Source organism: Mercurialis annua, linkage group LG5 (genome assembly GCF_937616625.2).
Source record: "Mercurialis annua linkage group LG5, ddMerAnnu1.2, whole genome shotgun sequence".
Lineage (NCBI taxonomy): Eukaryota > Viridiplantae > Streptophyta > Magnoliopsida > Malpighiales > Euphorbiaceae > Mercurialis > Mercurialis annua.
The window spans coordinates 16,815,550-16,833,768 of record NC_065574.1 but is presented as its reverse complement, the minus strand read 5'-3'; the positions used below and the strand labels follow the sequence as shown (position 1 = coordinate 16,833,768).

The 18,219-nt window shown below is 34.2% G+C and overlaps 2 protein-coding genes and 1 non-coding gene across 4 annotated transcripts; all 3 read left to right on the top strand.

Annotated features, from left to right (window-relative positions):
- Positions 1 to 1,566: 1,566 nt before the first annotated feature.
- Positions 1,567 to 1,981, top strand: LOC130014559 (uncharacterized). Its single transcript, XM_056106051.1, has one exon. The coding sequence runs from the start codon at positions 1,684 to 1,686 to the stop codon at positions 1,966 to 1,968; it is 285 nt and encodes a 94-aa protein (XP_055962026.1). The 5' UTR covers positions 1,567 to 1,683; the 3' UTR covers positions 1,969 to 1,981.
- Positions 1,982 to 2,606: 625 nt separating this feature from the next.
- On the top strand, positions 2,607 to 3,647 carry LOC126679961 (uncharacterized). The gene is made up of 2 exons (XR_008790856.1): positions 2,607 to 2,769; positions 3,254 to 3,647. It is a non-coding gene; the product is annotated as an uncharacterized LOC126679961 (transcript).
- A 10,692-nt stretch (positions 3,648 to 14,339) lies between these two features.
- On the top strand, positions 14,340 to 17,573 carry LOC126683075 (uncharacterized). Of its 2 annotated transcripts, XM_050378905.2 has the most exons (4): positions 14,340 to 14,469; positions 14,824 to 15,126; positions 15,245 to 15,361; positions 15,446 to 17,573. In XM_050378905.2, exons 2-4 carry the CDS (start codon positions 14,845 to 14,847, stop codon positions 17,222 to 17,224), a joined length of 2,178 nt encoding a protein of 725 aa, XP_050234862.1. In that variant the 5' UTR covers positions 14,340 to 14,469; positions 14,824 to 14,844; the 3' UTR covers positions 17,225 to 17,573. The 2 variants fall into 2 exon arrangements, with proteins under 2 accessions (XP_050234862.1, XP_050234861.1); XM_050378904.2 differs by having other exon boundaries at positions 14,340 to 15,126.
- Positions 17,574 to 18,219: the final 646 nt, after the last annotated feature.

Below are 18,219 nucleotides of genomic sequence, written 5' to 3'. Positions count from 1 at the left end.
AAATATCAAAATCCCATTTCTTTATGGCTAAAAGTCCATTTTAGCCCCTCGGGCAAGAAGTCCATTTAAGTCCCTCGTGGACCCGCTGCACGCCCGCACAAGGTGGTGTGCGTCCGCACACCTTGGGTGTGCGTCCGCACACCATCACTGGTGTGCGTCCGCACAACGCTGGTGTGCGTCCGCACACCATCACAGGTGTGCGATCGCACACCACGTGCGATCCGCACGCAGCCCCCGGAAACATAGTTTCTGTGCTTCCTGTCGTGCTATCACTCGCCATACGCGTATAATACCTCATTTTCTTCAAAACCCGTAACTTTGTTTTTCCAAAAACGTTAAAAACGATCCAAAATCATTAAATTCCTAATTTAAACCAAAACCACCATTTAATTCGAATTTCCCACAAAATATCAAGATATTTACCTTGAAACAAAGCTTAGGATCGATAGAGAATTCGATTCTGAAGAAATTGCCGCGAAAATCGCTTGAATCGGAAGTCGAACGGCGAAACGGCGGCGAAACGATCAATCGGCGATAGGTTTCTGTATCCTTTTTTCTTTCTCTCGATCCTTCTTCATTCAAATGAAGAATCATATATATTTTGGTCAAAATGCCACTTTAATCCTTGTTCCTTTTGTTTCTAATCATTTATCCTTTAAACTTTTCTTTCCTACGATTTAGTTCATAACTAAATCAATAAACTCTTCTATTACAACTTATATGTATTATTTATCTCTGATAAATAATACAAAGCTCGATATTAACACTTTCCCGTCAAAATCCAATATTTCTATTTTCCGACACAAAGTGGCTAAATTACCACTTTGGTCCCTGTACTATATTTTGGACTTTTCTTGACATTTTTCCTTTTAATTCCAATTCTAACTTTAGACTTGACTTATAATATTAAATCCTGCGCATATAATCCTTTCCAAAACCGACCTACTAAAACTTATTTATCGGAAAACTCTCCGATTTTGCCACTCTGGCAAATCCAGAATGGACACGTGGTCCAATTAGATAATTTAATATTTTGGGGTCTTACATCAGGCGAACCCAAAAGCATTTATGGGTTCGCCTCAGATGCGTTTTCATCTGGGTTTGCCTCAGGCAAACCCGTTTCTGTCTCAGGCAAACCCGCTTAGGCGAGGACTCCTCCTCGCCTGAGTATGATGAACAGTTCATCTTTTGATGAACAAATTTGTTCATCAAACTAATGAACATTTTTGTTCATCTTTTGATGAATAGACCCATGGGTCTGTTCATCAAGACCCATGGGTCTGCTTAAGATTAAAAAAAATAAAAAAAATAATTTTTTTTTATTAAAAGTTTAAAAATTTTAATATTTTTGTTAAAAAATTAATTTAGGAGTTAATTGGTCATATATATAAAATTTATGGGTCAATTTGTTATATAAAGTTTTAAAATAAAAAGGATTAATTTTTTTTTTAATTATTAGGTATTAATTTAAATTGTGAAATAAATATTAGGACTATTTTAAATTTTTTATAATTACTGAATGACCCTTTTTTTTTAAGTTTAAAATATATATAAGAAAAAAATTAATGTCGTTCGAGGCCCGAGTAAAAATCCGGACTCCGCAATTTGTAGAGCCATCCTCCCCCAAGACCCCGCTGTATCACCCTCTACGCTAACAAAACGGCACATACGAATGAGAACGAGATGGCACCGCCAGAATCCACAGAAATTCCGGTGGAGTGCGAAAGGCTGCGTCGGGCACTGTACGACTGCCACCGCCGTATTCCTTCTGGTTTAGGAAGGGATGCGTCGTGCCGGCACCTTAACCGTGGACTGGCGCAGTGCCTGGTATCGGTGGTATGTCCTCGGGAATTAGAAGCGGTTCGCAGCTTATGTAGTAGCGGCGGAACTGCATTGAAGAGATCGCAGTGCGAGCAGGCTCAGCTATCTCTCTCCGTTTGCCTCTCTAACCATCAGCACCAATCTTGAAACGCCCACAGCGGTAATTTTTATATCTTGTTAATTTTCTTTTGAAGTAATGGATTTTTTTTTTTTTTCACAAAGGCTAAAATTTCCATTAAAAATAATGAAAATTACAAAGAAACAATTCTTACAGTCATCGACTAGGGTTTTTCTAACCACCAAGCGGGTCACCCAATTAAGATTAGACTTGATTTTATTAACATGCTCGCACAACTTCCGGAACGTTCTAGTAGAGCCTAATCCCTGAACGTTCCACAATAAATGATCATTATTTTGTGGCATTTATAGCGTAAATGACTTATACGATGTCGTTTTGGTCATTTAAAATTATTTTTATGGAAAATAACGCATAAAAATGGGAATGAACTATACAATGAATGTTTGGTAAAGTTGGGATGTAGACTGTGCTTAAATTGAAAAAAAACAAAAAAACGAGAGAGAAGGATATTTATGACAATAATTCTTTTTTCTTGTAGTATTTAATATTTTGTTGGCGTAATCGATTCTCCATGTATAGTTCAATATCAGTATAGTACGTAAAGGAGTGAATAATTGTGATGGAAATTAGAAACACAGATTATGCTTTTACATTGCATTTATTTATTTGAATCTTAGTTAATCTCATAATATTTGTGAATTGCAAGAAAAAAAGTTTGCATCTCTTATCCAATTTTGCCTCTTTACCACGGACTGTAGTTGCCTCTTTCTTTTGCAATGAGGAATAGCTGTAGCGATGGCTGTCATGGTGGTTACCATGTCGGATTTGTGTTTTGAAGTGCAATCTTGGACGCGTATGTAGATTTTGAGGTACGTAAAGCCACATGTACCACTATTTGCAGCTCATTTTTACGAAAAAAAATGCTTTTAGCCAATCTATTCCGCTCAGGGAAATCAGTATTTTATATATGCAGTGAGTTTGTCAAGTTAATTACATATCAAGTATATATATTATGTGCTTCAATTTTTATTTGTATTACTTGAAGAGGAGTTTGTGATATACTAGTCATTATAATACCATTGAGAAAAAAGTATATGTTAGCCGTTTGGGGAAGTCGAATGCATATGACAGTGTCGTTTTGTTTATGAAAGTAATCAATAGATTCAACATGTTTCTATTGTTCCTTATTTTCCTTCTGTCTCTTATTATGTATGCTATATATTTTTTCTTGCATTCAATTGGCTGGTTTACTCTATGGTGAAAATAGGCGTGTGCTTTTCTTTTCTATCAATTTCGGATGTCCCCAAATTCAGGATGTTTAGCTTTTCTTTTCCTTCTTTATGCTCATGTCAGGGAGTGAAAATGGACATTTTGCAACTATATTAGAATAAGTAAACAAATAAATAATGGAGCAATTCAAAGTGGTTATCTGCATGACGACCAATAAGAACTGGAGCATCTGGTAGCATTCAAAGGTCCATGGCGTTTCTTGATTGCAATAAATATTCTTTGGCTGAAAGACATAAACATTCTAATATGTATTTGGCACATTGCTAAGTATACTAAAGTGTAGGAGCTGTTGTTGGTGTATGCCTGACTCTGTTCATGATCTGACTGCACAATTCGGAATTATGCTGTGAACTGTGATTGTAATACTATTAACGATACACTTTTGTTCACGACGCTGCACATGAAACCTTGAATGATGGAAGTTTCATATCGAAACTGTTAAATATCTTCTTCTTCTTTTTTCTAACATCCAGAGTGCCTATGGTAAGTTAAGAAGACCTTCAGTCTGGCAGTGGAAATTATCCAGGTTCTGCAGAAATGCAAGTGGTGAGAACCTAAGACAAAAGATTGTCAATTGCCTTTTGTGTTGCTGTAGTTTCAGCCTTAACATTTTACGATCGCTGGGTTCTCTTGAGATCTTCTCACTGTCAAGATGAACGATATAGATCTGTGTTATGCTGGGTAATCTGATGACATGAATTTTTATTAGTTTTAAGAATCATCAGCTATAAACTCATTACAAAAAAGTCACATCATTTTTCTGTCACTTGCATCCTAAGAAGTAAGAACTTTAGGAAGCCTCTGTTTTGCCAAATAATAATCATATTCAGACTATAGAAGTCATCCTATAATTTATTAATATGTATACATGTGTGTATGAAAGAGAAATCATGCGACAGAGAGAATTTTTATTTGTATAAATGGTTCGGAATGAGAATGAAAAATAAAAAATGCTTGTTTTTTTATCTGTCGAGTTGTTTTGCCAGATCAATTACATATATTTTTTACAAATAGAGAGCAATTTAAATTTTAAATTTTGTTGATTTGATATTTAGGTTGTCTTATATAAATCTTGGAATAAAGATGAAAAAAATTAACACTCGTCTATCATTTTAGTCTCTTTGGTAGATCAGTTTTATATAATTTAAATAAATAGAAGCAATTTATTTATTTTATTTTATTTTCTTGCTGCCATATATATATATATATATATGTTAGAATGAAATTGCAGCAAACATAAAAGATACTATGGAAAAATTATGATTTAATTATTAAATTAATAATTAATTTATTAATTAATCAAAATATAATTAATTACTATTTAACAGGGGTAACCTTAATCATTTTTTTACAAAAACATGTTGTGGGGACGAGATTGAACTCGTGACTTCAAGGTTACCAAGCTATTCTACCCCACGTAATGAAGCATAACAGGAAACTAATTTAATGGACAAATAAAGATTGAATGTGTCTCTCTATTATATTTATAGAAATAGAATAGCGCATTTATGCAGAATGGTAAAGGAACCTCTATGATGGATGATCATAAAAATAAAATGAAGGAAAAATTTTAATTCTTACCAACTAAATTTTGTTGCTCCCGGTAACAAACATGCATAAATCATTTCATGAAGTATGTGATTGTATTGTGCATAGTCTCGATAGTTAGCTCTCGGCTTTTTGGTCGAAAAATAATGTTGATGAAGACGTGTCGGTGCACTGGATCAGGGTGGAGATTGTAAAAGATAAATTAAGTGAGTTATCAAGCATTCTAGCAAGTCAACATCTTTTTATCATCAAAGTGCAAGGTATATCATTGTCACGACCCAATTCATGGATCGCAATAATATGTTGTACCAAAATCCGTAGTTAGACTCATTGATAACATACAAACATAAACCTGCAGGGAAATCAACGGTCGGGGGCAACTGAGACTCCAACCTTATTCTAGCATTTTATAATATCAACAGTTAAATAATAAATGCTCGAACAACTCCAAGTCTCCAAACATGGCGTAAATAATAACCTGAGTTAACAATATAAATGTCAAACAGTAAATAAAACAGTCGGACCAATCCGAAAACAAACTAAAATAATAAAGACTTCTAGTTACTTCTGCAGTCTAAGAATGAAATCAGCTTCACAGCTTTATTAAAATAAAGAAAAATCTCCGAGAAAAATAAAGAATCGGAGACCAGGTGACTCGCTCAAAATCATAAACCTGGAATGGGGAAAACAACGGGGTATACTGAAATGAGTTCATACCACTATTTAATTTATTAAGTGAAAAACCTTTAAAACAGTTAAAACACATTATATAAGCATTGCGATTAATAGTTGGAACCCTAAACTAAAATATACTAATTGTAATTCTTATATCCAAAAAGCTTGGTCCCAAGAGCTAGGCTACCACCGAGTTACCACCGACTGCACTTAATCCATAACCAGAGTCCCGAGAGCTGAGTTACACCGAGTTACTCTACTAGGTCCCGAAAGATAGACTACCACCGAGTTAACCCAACCATATCATACCTTGCCAAATCAAACCGGTGCGCACGCAGTCCTAATTATGCCCATTAGGTAGCATGTTCCAACTAAGAGTTATAATGATAAAACAATATGAAACCCTGTGTGTATATATATATATATAGCAAAATAACAATTTACCTAATAAAGTGGTAAATAATAAATAGGAAAAAGGGTCATTTATGCTCTTAAGGTTTGGCTCTAGGATCAAGAAAGCCCTCAATGTTTGGAAAGGTTCAAATATGCACCCAACGTTTTAAAAAGTGAACAACTAGGCCCCTATTTTGACTTATAAATGAGACGTTCGGGGTCTGATTGTCGAAATTGAGGGGCCTAACGTTGGGGGCATATTTAAACCTTTCCGGATTTTGAGGGCTTGCTTGATCCTAGCGCAAAACGTTAGGGGCATAAATGACCCTTATCCCTAATAAATATAAAGTCACAACTTGCTATCACCGTGACAAACTGGCAAGCAAACTAATCCTGGTTCACCTCTAAAGCACGAACAGCCGACGAGTCTAAATAAAAGTAAATAATAATTTAAAACGAACCCTAACTCTGTAGAGTACTAGACACCACATAGGACTAGCACAATAATAAGTCAATCCAAGGTACAAACCATCATAATGTCTCACACATATTCAACCGAAATGTCAAAGCATAAATGTCACGACCAAATTATTGAATCGAGACCGGAGCTAGGGAATGGGAGTGGTTGCTCCGAATCCCGTAGCAAGCCTTAAAAAAAATAAAAATTATATTCTTTAAAACAAATGGTTTTTAATACTTAATTTTCGAAACCCAATAATTAATATTCTAAAACTAGGTGTAAATTTTTCGCGGAATCATTTATAAAATTCTTTTCCAGTTTTAGCTTTTTAGAAAAATCATCGTTCCTTTAAGCTTTCGTTATCGTTTTAAAACATGATTGGGATATCATTCTTTCCCAAACCGATAACCGTGAAAGTTAATCACAACCATAAAACAAATGCCACGTCGGGCCCACTTTAAACATACCATAGCGATGTCATCACAGTTTCCAACTGTTCTTACATATGTCTCGGTATTACACATACCCGAGAAGCATCGCAACACAAAAAGAGCATAAGCATGCATAGAAACATATAATATAAACATGTGATGAAACTAAAAGCAGAGTTGATACGTGGTATTCATCGCAACAAAAGCATGCTAGCGTCTGTCTATCTAGACTGGTCTACTGCAGCGCTACTAGATACTATTCACATAATAATACCACTTGACCCAAAAAGAGACTTCACGAAGCAAGAATTGTGAAATCCCATCAAACGACAGTCTACGTACCTGAAAAAGAGGTACAACAACGTGGGTCAGATATACCGGTAAGTTCGCAAGTTTACACACATATATTAAACAAAACAAATACAATTCAAAATATGCATATCAAAATAATGATACCGGTTGGATTTCCACAAACATAAATCCATAAGACGTTCATAAACGTAAATCCTTTAAGTCTCCGAACAGAATTTTTCAAACGAACTAAACGACAGAACCCGTACGTTCTTTTGCCGTTAGTTTATTAATCCAATAATTCTTACAGCGCTAAACCGTACTTTAGCCTGTTTCCAACTTCCCTTTAGATCTGACAACCGAACTCTCTCGTTCCTAGTCTCTAGATCGTTCGACGGGGCCACTTTCGCCACTGTGTCGTCAATCTGTTCGGGGTTCTAGACCGTCATCTCATAACTCTCTCGTTATGTCTAGGCCGTCGCCTTAGACTTACCATTCATAGTCACGCATAACTTTTAAAAATAAAATACTTATCTCTCTTTAACTAGTGATCACTTAGTCTATTACCGCCCAATAGAAGACACGTTTTGTTAAGCCAAATTCAGATAATATTTTATCTGTTTCACAATTCACACCTTTGAAATGTATATATACTTTTATATATATCACCACGATATACTTTAAAAATACTTAAAATATTTATAATAATTATATCCTCTTATTAGACTAAAATACTTTTATTAGTTTAATACGTCCATGTAAAAATGTAAACTCACATACTGTAGTACACAAAATAATTTTACGCCGCGTTACTCCATCGTTAGCTCCTCAGTCTATTTCAACCGACGCCTCGTAGATACGCTCCTCCGAAGATTGACATTTTATCACATCTTAACGCTCGAGTAGATTCGTGGAAGAAAACGCTTTACTCTACGGTTTGACCTCTAACCAACCATACAAATACGACACTTATCGTATTTCACAACGTAGGAACTCCTTTTTAATTATCGGGTCAAACTTAGGAATTTTAATTTAAATCAAAGTCCAATTCGATTCATTCTACGTTCTCTAGATTAATTTACCATTTTGCCCTTTCACTATTATTAATAGTCTTTATTAATTCCACTTATGTCAAATGAACCATAATCCTCTAACTAAAGTTCCAATTTTAATTAAATAGTAATTGATTCATAACTTTATAATAGTCCACATAGAAAATATGACCTTTCGGTTTAAGCCAAATTCAAAACTTTACAATTTTATTTAGACTAAACCAATTTGGACCTATCATACATTCTAGGTTCATTTAACTCCATTAAATAAAATATAAGCCCTTAAACTTTTATAAAATACATCTTAGTCTTTTATTTATATTTTATTTAATCCATTAAATTTATTTAAGTCCGTATTTTAACATTAAGTCATGTCTACGGTATTTAGTCCAAGGTCCTATTCCGGAATTCCGTTCAATCGGTCTTGGTCCTTAACGGTCTGAGTTTGGGTCTTTAACTCAACCGTGCCGTGGCTCGGTAGAACAGAGCCACCATGCTCCGTTCACCAGCCTAATTAACCAATACTTGATTAATTAGTCAACTAAGCATACACTTATAATCATACAAAATTTATCCAACAATGCTTACACTATTCAGCCAACACACCACGATTTAACACTTAATATTTTTAGCTACTTTAACATGTCATCATGTTTATAAACACCATTTCAACCAAATAAAAATAATATTTATCTCATAATTTCACACTTTAATATTTCCATCAAAACTTAGCAACTTTTACACTACATAAATTCATGGCATTTCACAATAATTATTCGGCCAACACATATTCAAGTAAGCATTAACATTTTAACCAATCCCACATATACTCATGCCTCCTAAATCATTTAATCACAATAGTTCATGCAATATTTCCACAAACTATGCCTATTTCATCCTATCATTTATTCGACCAAGATATACAAAAATTCAATATCAACCATAAACATGTATATTACTTCTCATACAATTTACAATTTTACAAAAGCAATTTACAACACCCTATTATATGAAAAATCTAAAGCATTGAATAAAACATAAATTCCATATAAATTTACCCACAAATTATAAAATTTCTCTTAAAAATTCTTATACATATTCGACATTTTTAATCAAATCAACTTAAAAATTTAATTTGCCATAAACCAATTCAACCTAAGATTCAACAATCTACAAGTCAAATTTTCCATTTTTGACCAATATATTTTGGCAATATCAAAATGACCAAACTAAAAATTCAATTTTTCCTTTCTATATTTTATGGTCAACATAATAAATTTTATTATCACCCCCAAATATATTATTTCCAGATTTTTATTAGATTAAAAATACCCACTTAATAAACCATTTAGACCATAAAATTTATTATAGAAACACATCCATTAATAGGTGAAATTTCAAAGTTTGTCTTCTAAAAAATTCTTCAATAATATTCGGCCACTACCAACATTTTTTACTCTTTTTATTTTCTTACTCAAACAACTTTATTTAGCTTAAAAATCCTATATTATACCCAAAAATTACAATTTCCAGCTTTTATTTTAATTATAAAAATACCTAAGTTTATGTAACTTTCAACTAAAAACATAACTCCATATAACATTTCTATTTTTCCAAAAATAATTCGTACCCATTATTTATTTTAGTTATTAGTATCATAACCTCCATTTGCATGTTAATTTTAAGCTCTAGAAACTAAATTTTCTTTTTTTTATAAAACAATTTTTCTTTAAGATAATCACAACCCATTAGTTTAATTTTAATAAAAATTCAAATTTTGTAAATAAATCTAAAGCTTAAAGCATCTTAATATCACCCACAAAAATAGACAAGAAAACCTTTCAAAAATAGACACTCAACACAAGTATAAGATTAAAATGAGTTTTGACTCTTACCTTAACAATCTTGAAGATAAGAAGACAAAAATGGTGTCCTTTTCTTTGGCTTAGGGTACGGCAAGATCAAAGGAAAAGAGAGCTTTTGGTTATTTTTTTTATAAGGGAATAAGAAAAGTCTTCTCCTTTTGGTCTGATTTTAAAAAAAATTAACTTTTTCCATAAACCACCCACATTTGATACCTACCCTTTTTGCATGAATGACACATGTACAACATGTGTCTTCTTTAAGACATTCCTTTTGTCTTAAAGGAGAAAAAACAAAAAAGATACCTATTGCATTATAAATGCAATCATTTGGCGGTTTTCGAGAAAATATTAAAATCTTTCTCGGAACTTGTTTCCGAATATTTTAAACCTTTGATTAGTCTTTAAAAATCGAATACCGTATTATTTTATCGTTTAAATATTTTAAAACCAATTTTAATTATTTGGCCGAAGTTTACAAAAATACCATTCATGCAAAGTAATTAAAATCAATCACACATGCACACGCAGCACGTAATATTACCATATAATAAATCTAGCTTAGTTAGAACCTTAATCGAGATTAAAATATCGATACCTAGGCTACAAGCTCCAGATAAAATTTTCCAATTTTATCCTTTTCCTTAAAATCCCACACACACGAAATATGGGGTATTACAAAAACAATAAAAACTTTTACACAAATAATATCCATTTAAGGACTAAAAACATGGAAGCAAACATACAACATATATACAAATATTCACACTAATTGTTCTGACAGACGCATGGGCTCTAGTTTCCGTACCACGTACGAACTGACCTCACAGTACTATATACATACTAGTGTATCATATACATATCACCGGCATGTGGTGCCGTGAACCAAACACACAAACGTAGCCTACAAGAAGATAATCACATGGGACAGCAAATAAAACAACAAACCAAATGCACTGTTGTCAAGGCTACTACTCTGTCGACTCGGGATTACTACTGCAGCTCTACAGAAGTCAGGAACTATACATGCTACTGATGACTTCCGGACCCAAAAAGGGTCGACTCTAGCCAAGTTCAAACGCCAAGCACCTGAAATGTTTGAAAACAACGGATCAGACTATGCTGAGTGCGTTTACAAATTACTAACAGTCTTATAAAAATAACATCGCACTTTAAACAATCATTTATATAATATACAATATAAGCCAAACATTTGATTCGATCGAAACCCTAATCTCGTAAACAATTTTAAACTGGACAATTCCTAGTATTTATAATGAATACAATCTTTTAATCCGGATGGAGGTTACGGGATAGTTCAACCATGTCAACCACCATCTGGTCGGGGCATCGGGATAGTTCAACCATTATGCCTCATACCATCTCAAGTCCAACAATACAGCGGAATCCCGGGATAGTTCAACCATGGAGACTCACTAGATACAGGCCGCAGGATAGTTCAACCAAGCTGATCTCGTATCACAATCACAATAAGTTAGTCTAATTCTACTCGCTAAGACTTACCCGACACCGATGATCACATAACTTATTGACACCCAATAGGTAGTTGTTCCATCGGATCGCACACTAGATTCTTATATTTAAAATAATCAAACATACGATATACAATACAATTCAAATCATATAATATGCGATGTATACGATAACACTATTTATAGTATATAAAATAACTTTTACGAATAATACACGAAAGTAAAATATAACTCACATGGACCGCTATCCAATCTACAATGTACTCGATATGGTGATCAAACTCGTCTAACCCCAAAATCTCTACATCGTAGCTTGCCGATACGTCTGATTCATATACAAATCAAATACAAGTTTAGTACATAAATGTGAACCTTGAAAATCTAAAACCCTAGGTTATAGATTTAGGTATTCCCATTTTACTTTTTAAAACGATTCTTAAACTCGTTAACCTTTAACCAATGTCTTATACGTGTTTAATACCGTTCAAGGTATTCGACTAATCGCTTAAACTTTGTTTGAAACATTACTTAGAAACCCTAACTAGAATCGTCGAGTTTGACAATCGTTTTGTACGTTTTCAGAGTCCACGTAACGTTTTTGGGTCGAGTATGTCGTATCGCACCTTGACACAACAAGTAGGGGTCGTCGATAGCTAGGCACATTGTGCCTAGCCTCTCTCACGTCGTGAGAGAGGGTCTCACGATGTGACAGCCAGTCTCGCGTCGCAAGACTTGGCCTCGCGTCGCGAGACAGTGTCTCACGACGTGAGGCACTTGTTTCAGCCCCCTCCTCCGCCGTTTTTCAATCTAAGGCCACCCAAATCAATCCCGACATGCTTAAACACGTAAATACCTCAAAACCCAACTACGAAATGCTAAAAAAGTAATGATTTCAACGTGTTTTACGTAAGTTCGATCCGATCGTACGATATTCAATACATAACAGCCCATTAACATCAATACACGCATCCAAAATGTCAATCTTACCTTGTTTCGAATCTTAGGAATGATAGAGGCTTGAATTCCGGAGAGATCGACACCAAGAACGCGCGATTCCAACGTCAAACGAGTGAAACCTAATGATCGTCACTTCCTTCCCCGTTTTCTTCTTCTTTCTCTGATCTTCTTTCTTACTTAACTTAGAACCAAAGTAAAACGAAAGTTTAATTTCAAAACCTTTTAACCAAATTAATATTTTTTTGAAAACAATGGAACTCAATATAGCTCAACAACCAACAAACCAAATACAACAACATACATAACATTATATAGCCAACAATTGGCCAAATCACCTCATATTAACACAAGTATGCTACACTTCTTTTAAAAGAAACAAAAAGGATATAATCATCCACTTAAACATCATACTCAGATTTGAAACGAGAATCAAACCACCAATTTAACCACGACAAAAACTTGTCTACTAAAGTATGACCAACACGAATGAGTATTACACAACCAAAGCAAAGTCAACATGCCAAGAACACTACAAAACAGCCCCAACATAATTATAGGCAGCATTAACAACCTCAAATAGAAATTTAAACCAAACGTTATATACATATGCAATATAATCTTTAGTTTTTGAGATTCATGGGTTGGAAATATCCTTTATGTCATGGCACGACAAGTTAATTTCACATGTGATAGAATATTTAATTTTGAGTTTGAGAATTTATTGGTTTTCAGATGTCTTCATTCAATTTCCATAAGAAGTCATCCTTTCAATAGAATTTATTTGAGTTCAGAAAAACTCATTCGAATTGAAGTTGTCAAAATTTTCCCACAGACGACTCTAATTGATGGATCCGGCCTTTGTGAAGGGTTATGAATCTCCTTTGGCAATCTTTGACCTGGAAAACAGGGGTTAGACTGCTTATTGGACGGTGGTTGTTCGATGGGCACTCCGATGTTTAAGTCAGTATTGAATTTAAGAGAGCATTGAATTATTGTAGTTGATATGTTATGTGTTTAGGCATACATCAACCTCTTTATATAGTAGTAGTGAGTGAATAACTTGCAGAGTCCAAATAGGAAAGAGATTTCTATTTGGCATGTGAATCCAAATAGTCATAGAGTTTACTTAGGAATACATAAGATTATATTTCTTATATAGTAATATAACTCTAAATAGGAATGTGTTTCCTATGATTTTAGAAGATGTAAATTTTAGAAGATTTACATCTTTTAAAATCTTTCTTTGGTATTGATATATATGCAGATTTATGGATCTTTAAATATCCATATACGGGTCTGATTATCGAACCACATAGGATTCCATCTTCTGTTTATTATGGGGATCCGAATAGATTCTTCTTGATCTTGATTGTCTTTAATATATCATTCTTCAGCGAGTCTCAAGGTCCGACTCGGTGGGCGAATCCCACAAGACTAGGTTCATAATATTCTGATTTCCATCAATTATTAATATAATTTAATTTAAATCAATTTGTTTTTATTATAAATTCGGAGAGCAAATATAATTTTTTTCTTCTATTCTTACATAGAGTAGGAGATGATCAAGTGTAATTTTTAAAGCATTTTTAAATGTCTATTTCGTCATGAAAATTCAATAGAGTTTGATTATTTTTTTATATAACTAGAAAAGGAGGAGCATTTGCTGAAGTAATTGAGCTCACAATATTTGAGCGATAGCTTAACGGTGAGTTTGATTATTTATAATTCCTTAGTATGATTTTTGTAATTATCCTAATTTTATACTATCACAATATCTTATTTTTATTTTTTTTAAATTTTAAATAGTATAAGTAATGAGCAATAAACTGGTAGGTCGTAGTTTTATTTCCTCCCACAAGCACTCCCCTTCCCTCAATTATTAAAAAAAAATTGTATTAAATTTTAATATAAAGATAACTATAAGATAATTAAAAATAAAATACAAAATACTAGTAATCCTATAAATAAACTCTAATCCACAATCGTTTTCATATAGATATGGAACAAATATTCCATTTCCTTGCGCTTTTCGATGTGTCTAAATCAAATTAAAAATTCAAATCCAACATCAAATTCTCCTGAACGTTTCGGCTTCCTTCTCCACTCTCGTCGTTCCGGTAAAACTCACCAACCTCTCCTTTTCTCCATTGTTAACGGCTCCATGTTCTCATGCATTTACTCAGTTTTATAATCTCTACAACGCATTCTTGTTTTCTTTATCTTTTATTCTTATTTTAATTCTTGTTTGGTTGTTGTCATTTGCTTTACTATGTTGCTGCAGAATAATTTATAACTATTTTACTGTGATTGATGATTTTTTTGGGTTCTGTAGTTTGCTTTCTACATGTTGATTTGTGGGTTATGAGTGATTATTGTTGAAAATTAAGTATTATCAACAAGCTTATAATTAGGGTTCTGTAAATTGTTTATATAAGTGAAATAGAAGATAGTGGCTATTTTGAACTTTGCAGCCTGTTACTACGCCAACAACGATGACTTTTCGCGCTAAAACTTCTGTTCCGGGACAATTTCCTGAGTTTGGTGCTATCTTTATGTGTAATACTGATACGAAGAAAGAATGTTTAGAACGGAAACTGTTAGGGCTTCCGTCAGGTCAAGCGAATTTTGTAAGGCTGGTTAAAACTGGAATGATCTTATTTCTGTATGAGTTTGAGAAGAAAGAACTTTTTGGTGTATTTCAAGCGTGTTCTGATGGTGCCATTGACATTGTGCCCCATGCGTTTGAATCTTCTGGGAAACAATTTCCTGCACAGGTACGGTCATCTGATTTCCGATGAGCTTTATATTTTAAGTACAATCATCTGTTATTTACAACGTTAAGTTTTATGTGAGTTTTTTTATAACTCGATTCTTTCAATCATTCTTATGTAGGTGGAATTTACCCTAATCTGGCATTGTAGTCCACTCCCTGAAAGTGAATTTCGTCATGCAATTAGAGAAAATTACTTTTCAGCAAACAAGTTTCACTTCGGTTTGTCCGAGAAACAGGTTAATTTTTTTTGAAGTGACCTCAATAACATGAAGAGTTCTACATTGAGTCATGTTTTGATCTCCTTTAAACTTCTGTTATAGGTTCTGAAACTCTTGTCATTATTCGATTTAAGAAAAGTAGAGGATAAACACTTTACAGGACATTTCACTCAAAGCAAAGTTCCAAAACAACTTGGATATGTTGTAGAAAAGACTAGAAATGCAGTTGATGATGGCAGCTGTTCTACACTCAATATTGAGCAAGATGAAGAAAATGGAAATCTCAGCCTTGGGTCAATCAGGAATCAGTGCTCTGGTGACTACATCAATGATTATATACGTGGAATTAATGCTCAAATGCCTGCAAGTGGTTCTACTGAGCATGAGCATGATGCAGAGAGAGGTGTCGGATTGTTTTTATCAAACAAGCAGTTTAGGAACCCTATTTGCGGGGTAGGAAAATCTGGTGACAGTGTCCAGTTGCTAACAAGCAATGAGATAGGAAGAGAATGCCATACGGCTAATGATCCTAGGTCACTTGGTCCACGTCACTATCCGGCACATTCTTTCACTTCATTTAGAAGTACTCCTAATCACGTCACAAATACAATGATTTCTGACCAAGAAAACAAAAGGAATGAGCATAATGATTTCGTGCCTTTTGTGTCAACTAAGTACCCTGATTTATTTCAGTTTGATCCAATTGTACATCCAAGCAAGTACATCTCACAAGAAAAAACTTTAAATGATGATCAACCTCTTCAGTATTCAGCAACGCATAGGTCAGTGGTTCCAGAAAAGTTGAATGTTTCTCATTCACCAAGTCCTCGAGACGCAGTTGTCAGGAACACTCCGCCTTATGACCCTGATGCCCCTGCTCTTGATTATATGCACTCATCGTTACTTGGGATATATAAGTCAGGGCCCGAATATTCTGTTGACAACACTATATTTCCGCACCTTGAAAACCAATCATTATTATCAAATATGGAACCTCAAAGTACAAGCAGATGCTCAAACCTTGATTCTGATGTAACTGATGTGGATATCTTTTCAAAAAATATGTATTCTGTTTGTGAGAAGAAACGAGCAAGTGTCTTCTCTCGCCTGGCACCACCTCCAGCTTCAAGTGAACTAAGAACTGAAAATGTTGACTGTGGTATGAATTCATCAGTGGATGAAGTTATGACCATGTTGCACCAGAGTCATTTTGATTGGGTGAAGGAAAACAACTATAAGAAGCTGATCAGAAGCCAGGTTGATATTGCAGACAAGAGGAAGAAAAGACAGGTAACTGTGAACTCAAGACTGTCAAAAAATAACTTGGCAACGAGATCAAGGGATAAAGGTGCACATAATATTATTTCTGGTGAAGATGAAGTCATCCTAAATGAAGAAAAGATACCTTTGTTGGATTTTAAACGTCGTAGTGAAGTACAAAAGTCTCAGGATGATGCCAGTAGCAGGGGATTTAATGAGACTATTGAGAATAACGGGGATGGGCAACCTAAGAGGAGGAAGCTGGTTAGGCCAAATTTTAATGGAGATGGAGCTAGCAGCAAGTTTCTTCAAGGTGTTGAATTTTCGAATAACTCTTGTCCTTTAAGTCCTAACAGAAATAGTAGTAACTCAATAGAACTTAATTCTCAATTAGAAAACGTAAGGAAAGAATTTAAAAAAGTTGAATCAGTAAACAGTAGTCTGCTAGGATCTATTGAACCTGTCAGTTACTGCAGCATGTCTGAAGATATATGCAGAGGAAATATAGAGAGACTGGGTTCCGATGTAGGCAAAGAGTGTAAGGTAAATATCGAAAGTAATAGGGGAAGCGGAAATGTTATCGTTTCTAGCTGTTGTGAAAACATAAGTGGGTGCATATAGGTTTTGCTCCAGTAACCAAAGTTGTCTTCATCTGGAGCTTGTAGATGCAGGTTTAAGTAGTGATGCAAAGGAGAGAGAAATATAACTGTTTGTGCAATTTAGATGAAAGTGTAAAGATGGTAAGCAGCTTAATCATATACTGACTGTCCCTCTCTTGTAGTTTCCCCGAACGTGACTTCACTTGCATATTTTGTATACAAGCTGATAACTATGATACACTTGCTTTGGATATTGCTACTTTTTTTGGCTGAACTGAATAGAAATTTACTTAGGCTTTAGTCATGATGCTGTCTTGTTTCAGTTTAAGTTATGTGAATCAACAAATTGTTCATTGGGTTTTGATATTTCAGTGCAACTGTGGCCTTAATATCTATGTGTATTGAGTAAATCACAGATTTTGGTTGTGATTGGGAGTAGTATAACTGGAAATCAAACTGAATTTTAGAATGTTGGTTCACTTTTAGATTTTCCTGTGATGTTGTACGCACACTGTGTTTGATGTGTTGCTTTGCTTTGCAAGCAACTGCGAATGATGAGTTTCTTTCCTACATCACCATCATTACTTGCAACATTTACTTCCTCTCTATATCCTGCCTCTGTGCTTTGTTTTGGCCAAGTTTTCAAGATTAAGAATAGGGTTTCTTTTAGGGGTGTTAATAAAAGCCGAATCGCTGAAATACCATCTGCAATTAAATTGAAATAACCGGTTAACCGAGCTGATGGGTTTCGTTTTGATTTCGGTTTCAGCTTTTATTCAGGTTATGATGCGGTTAACCGAACTGTAAACACCTTTACTTTCTATTATTCCTCTTTAATTATCGACGGGACTTGCATATTTATATTGGTGCAATTTTGGAAAATTAGTTTCCGGGGGGAATACCATTTCTATTTTTTCATTTTGATTGTTGTGTTATCTTCTGCATTAGTTCACCACATATTTCACAAGTGACCAAGTGCTATATTTGGTTTTGTAGATATTGAATAGGGGTGTCAGA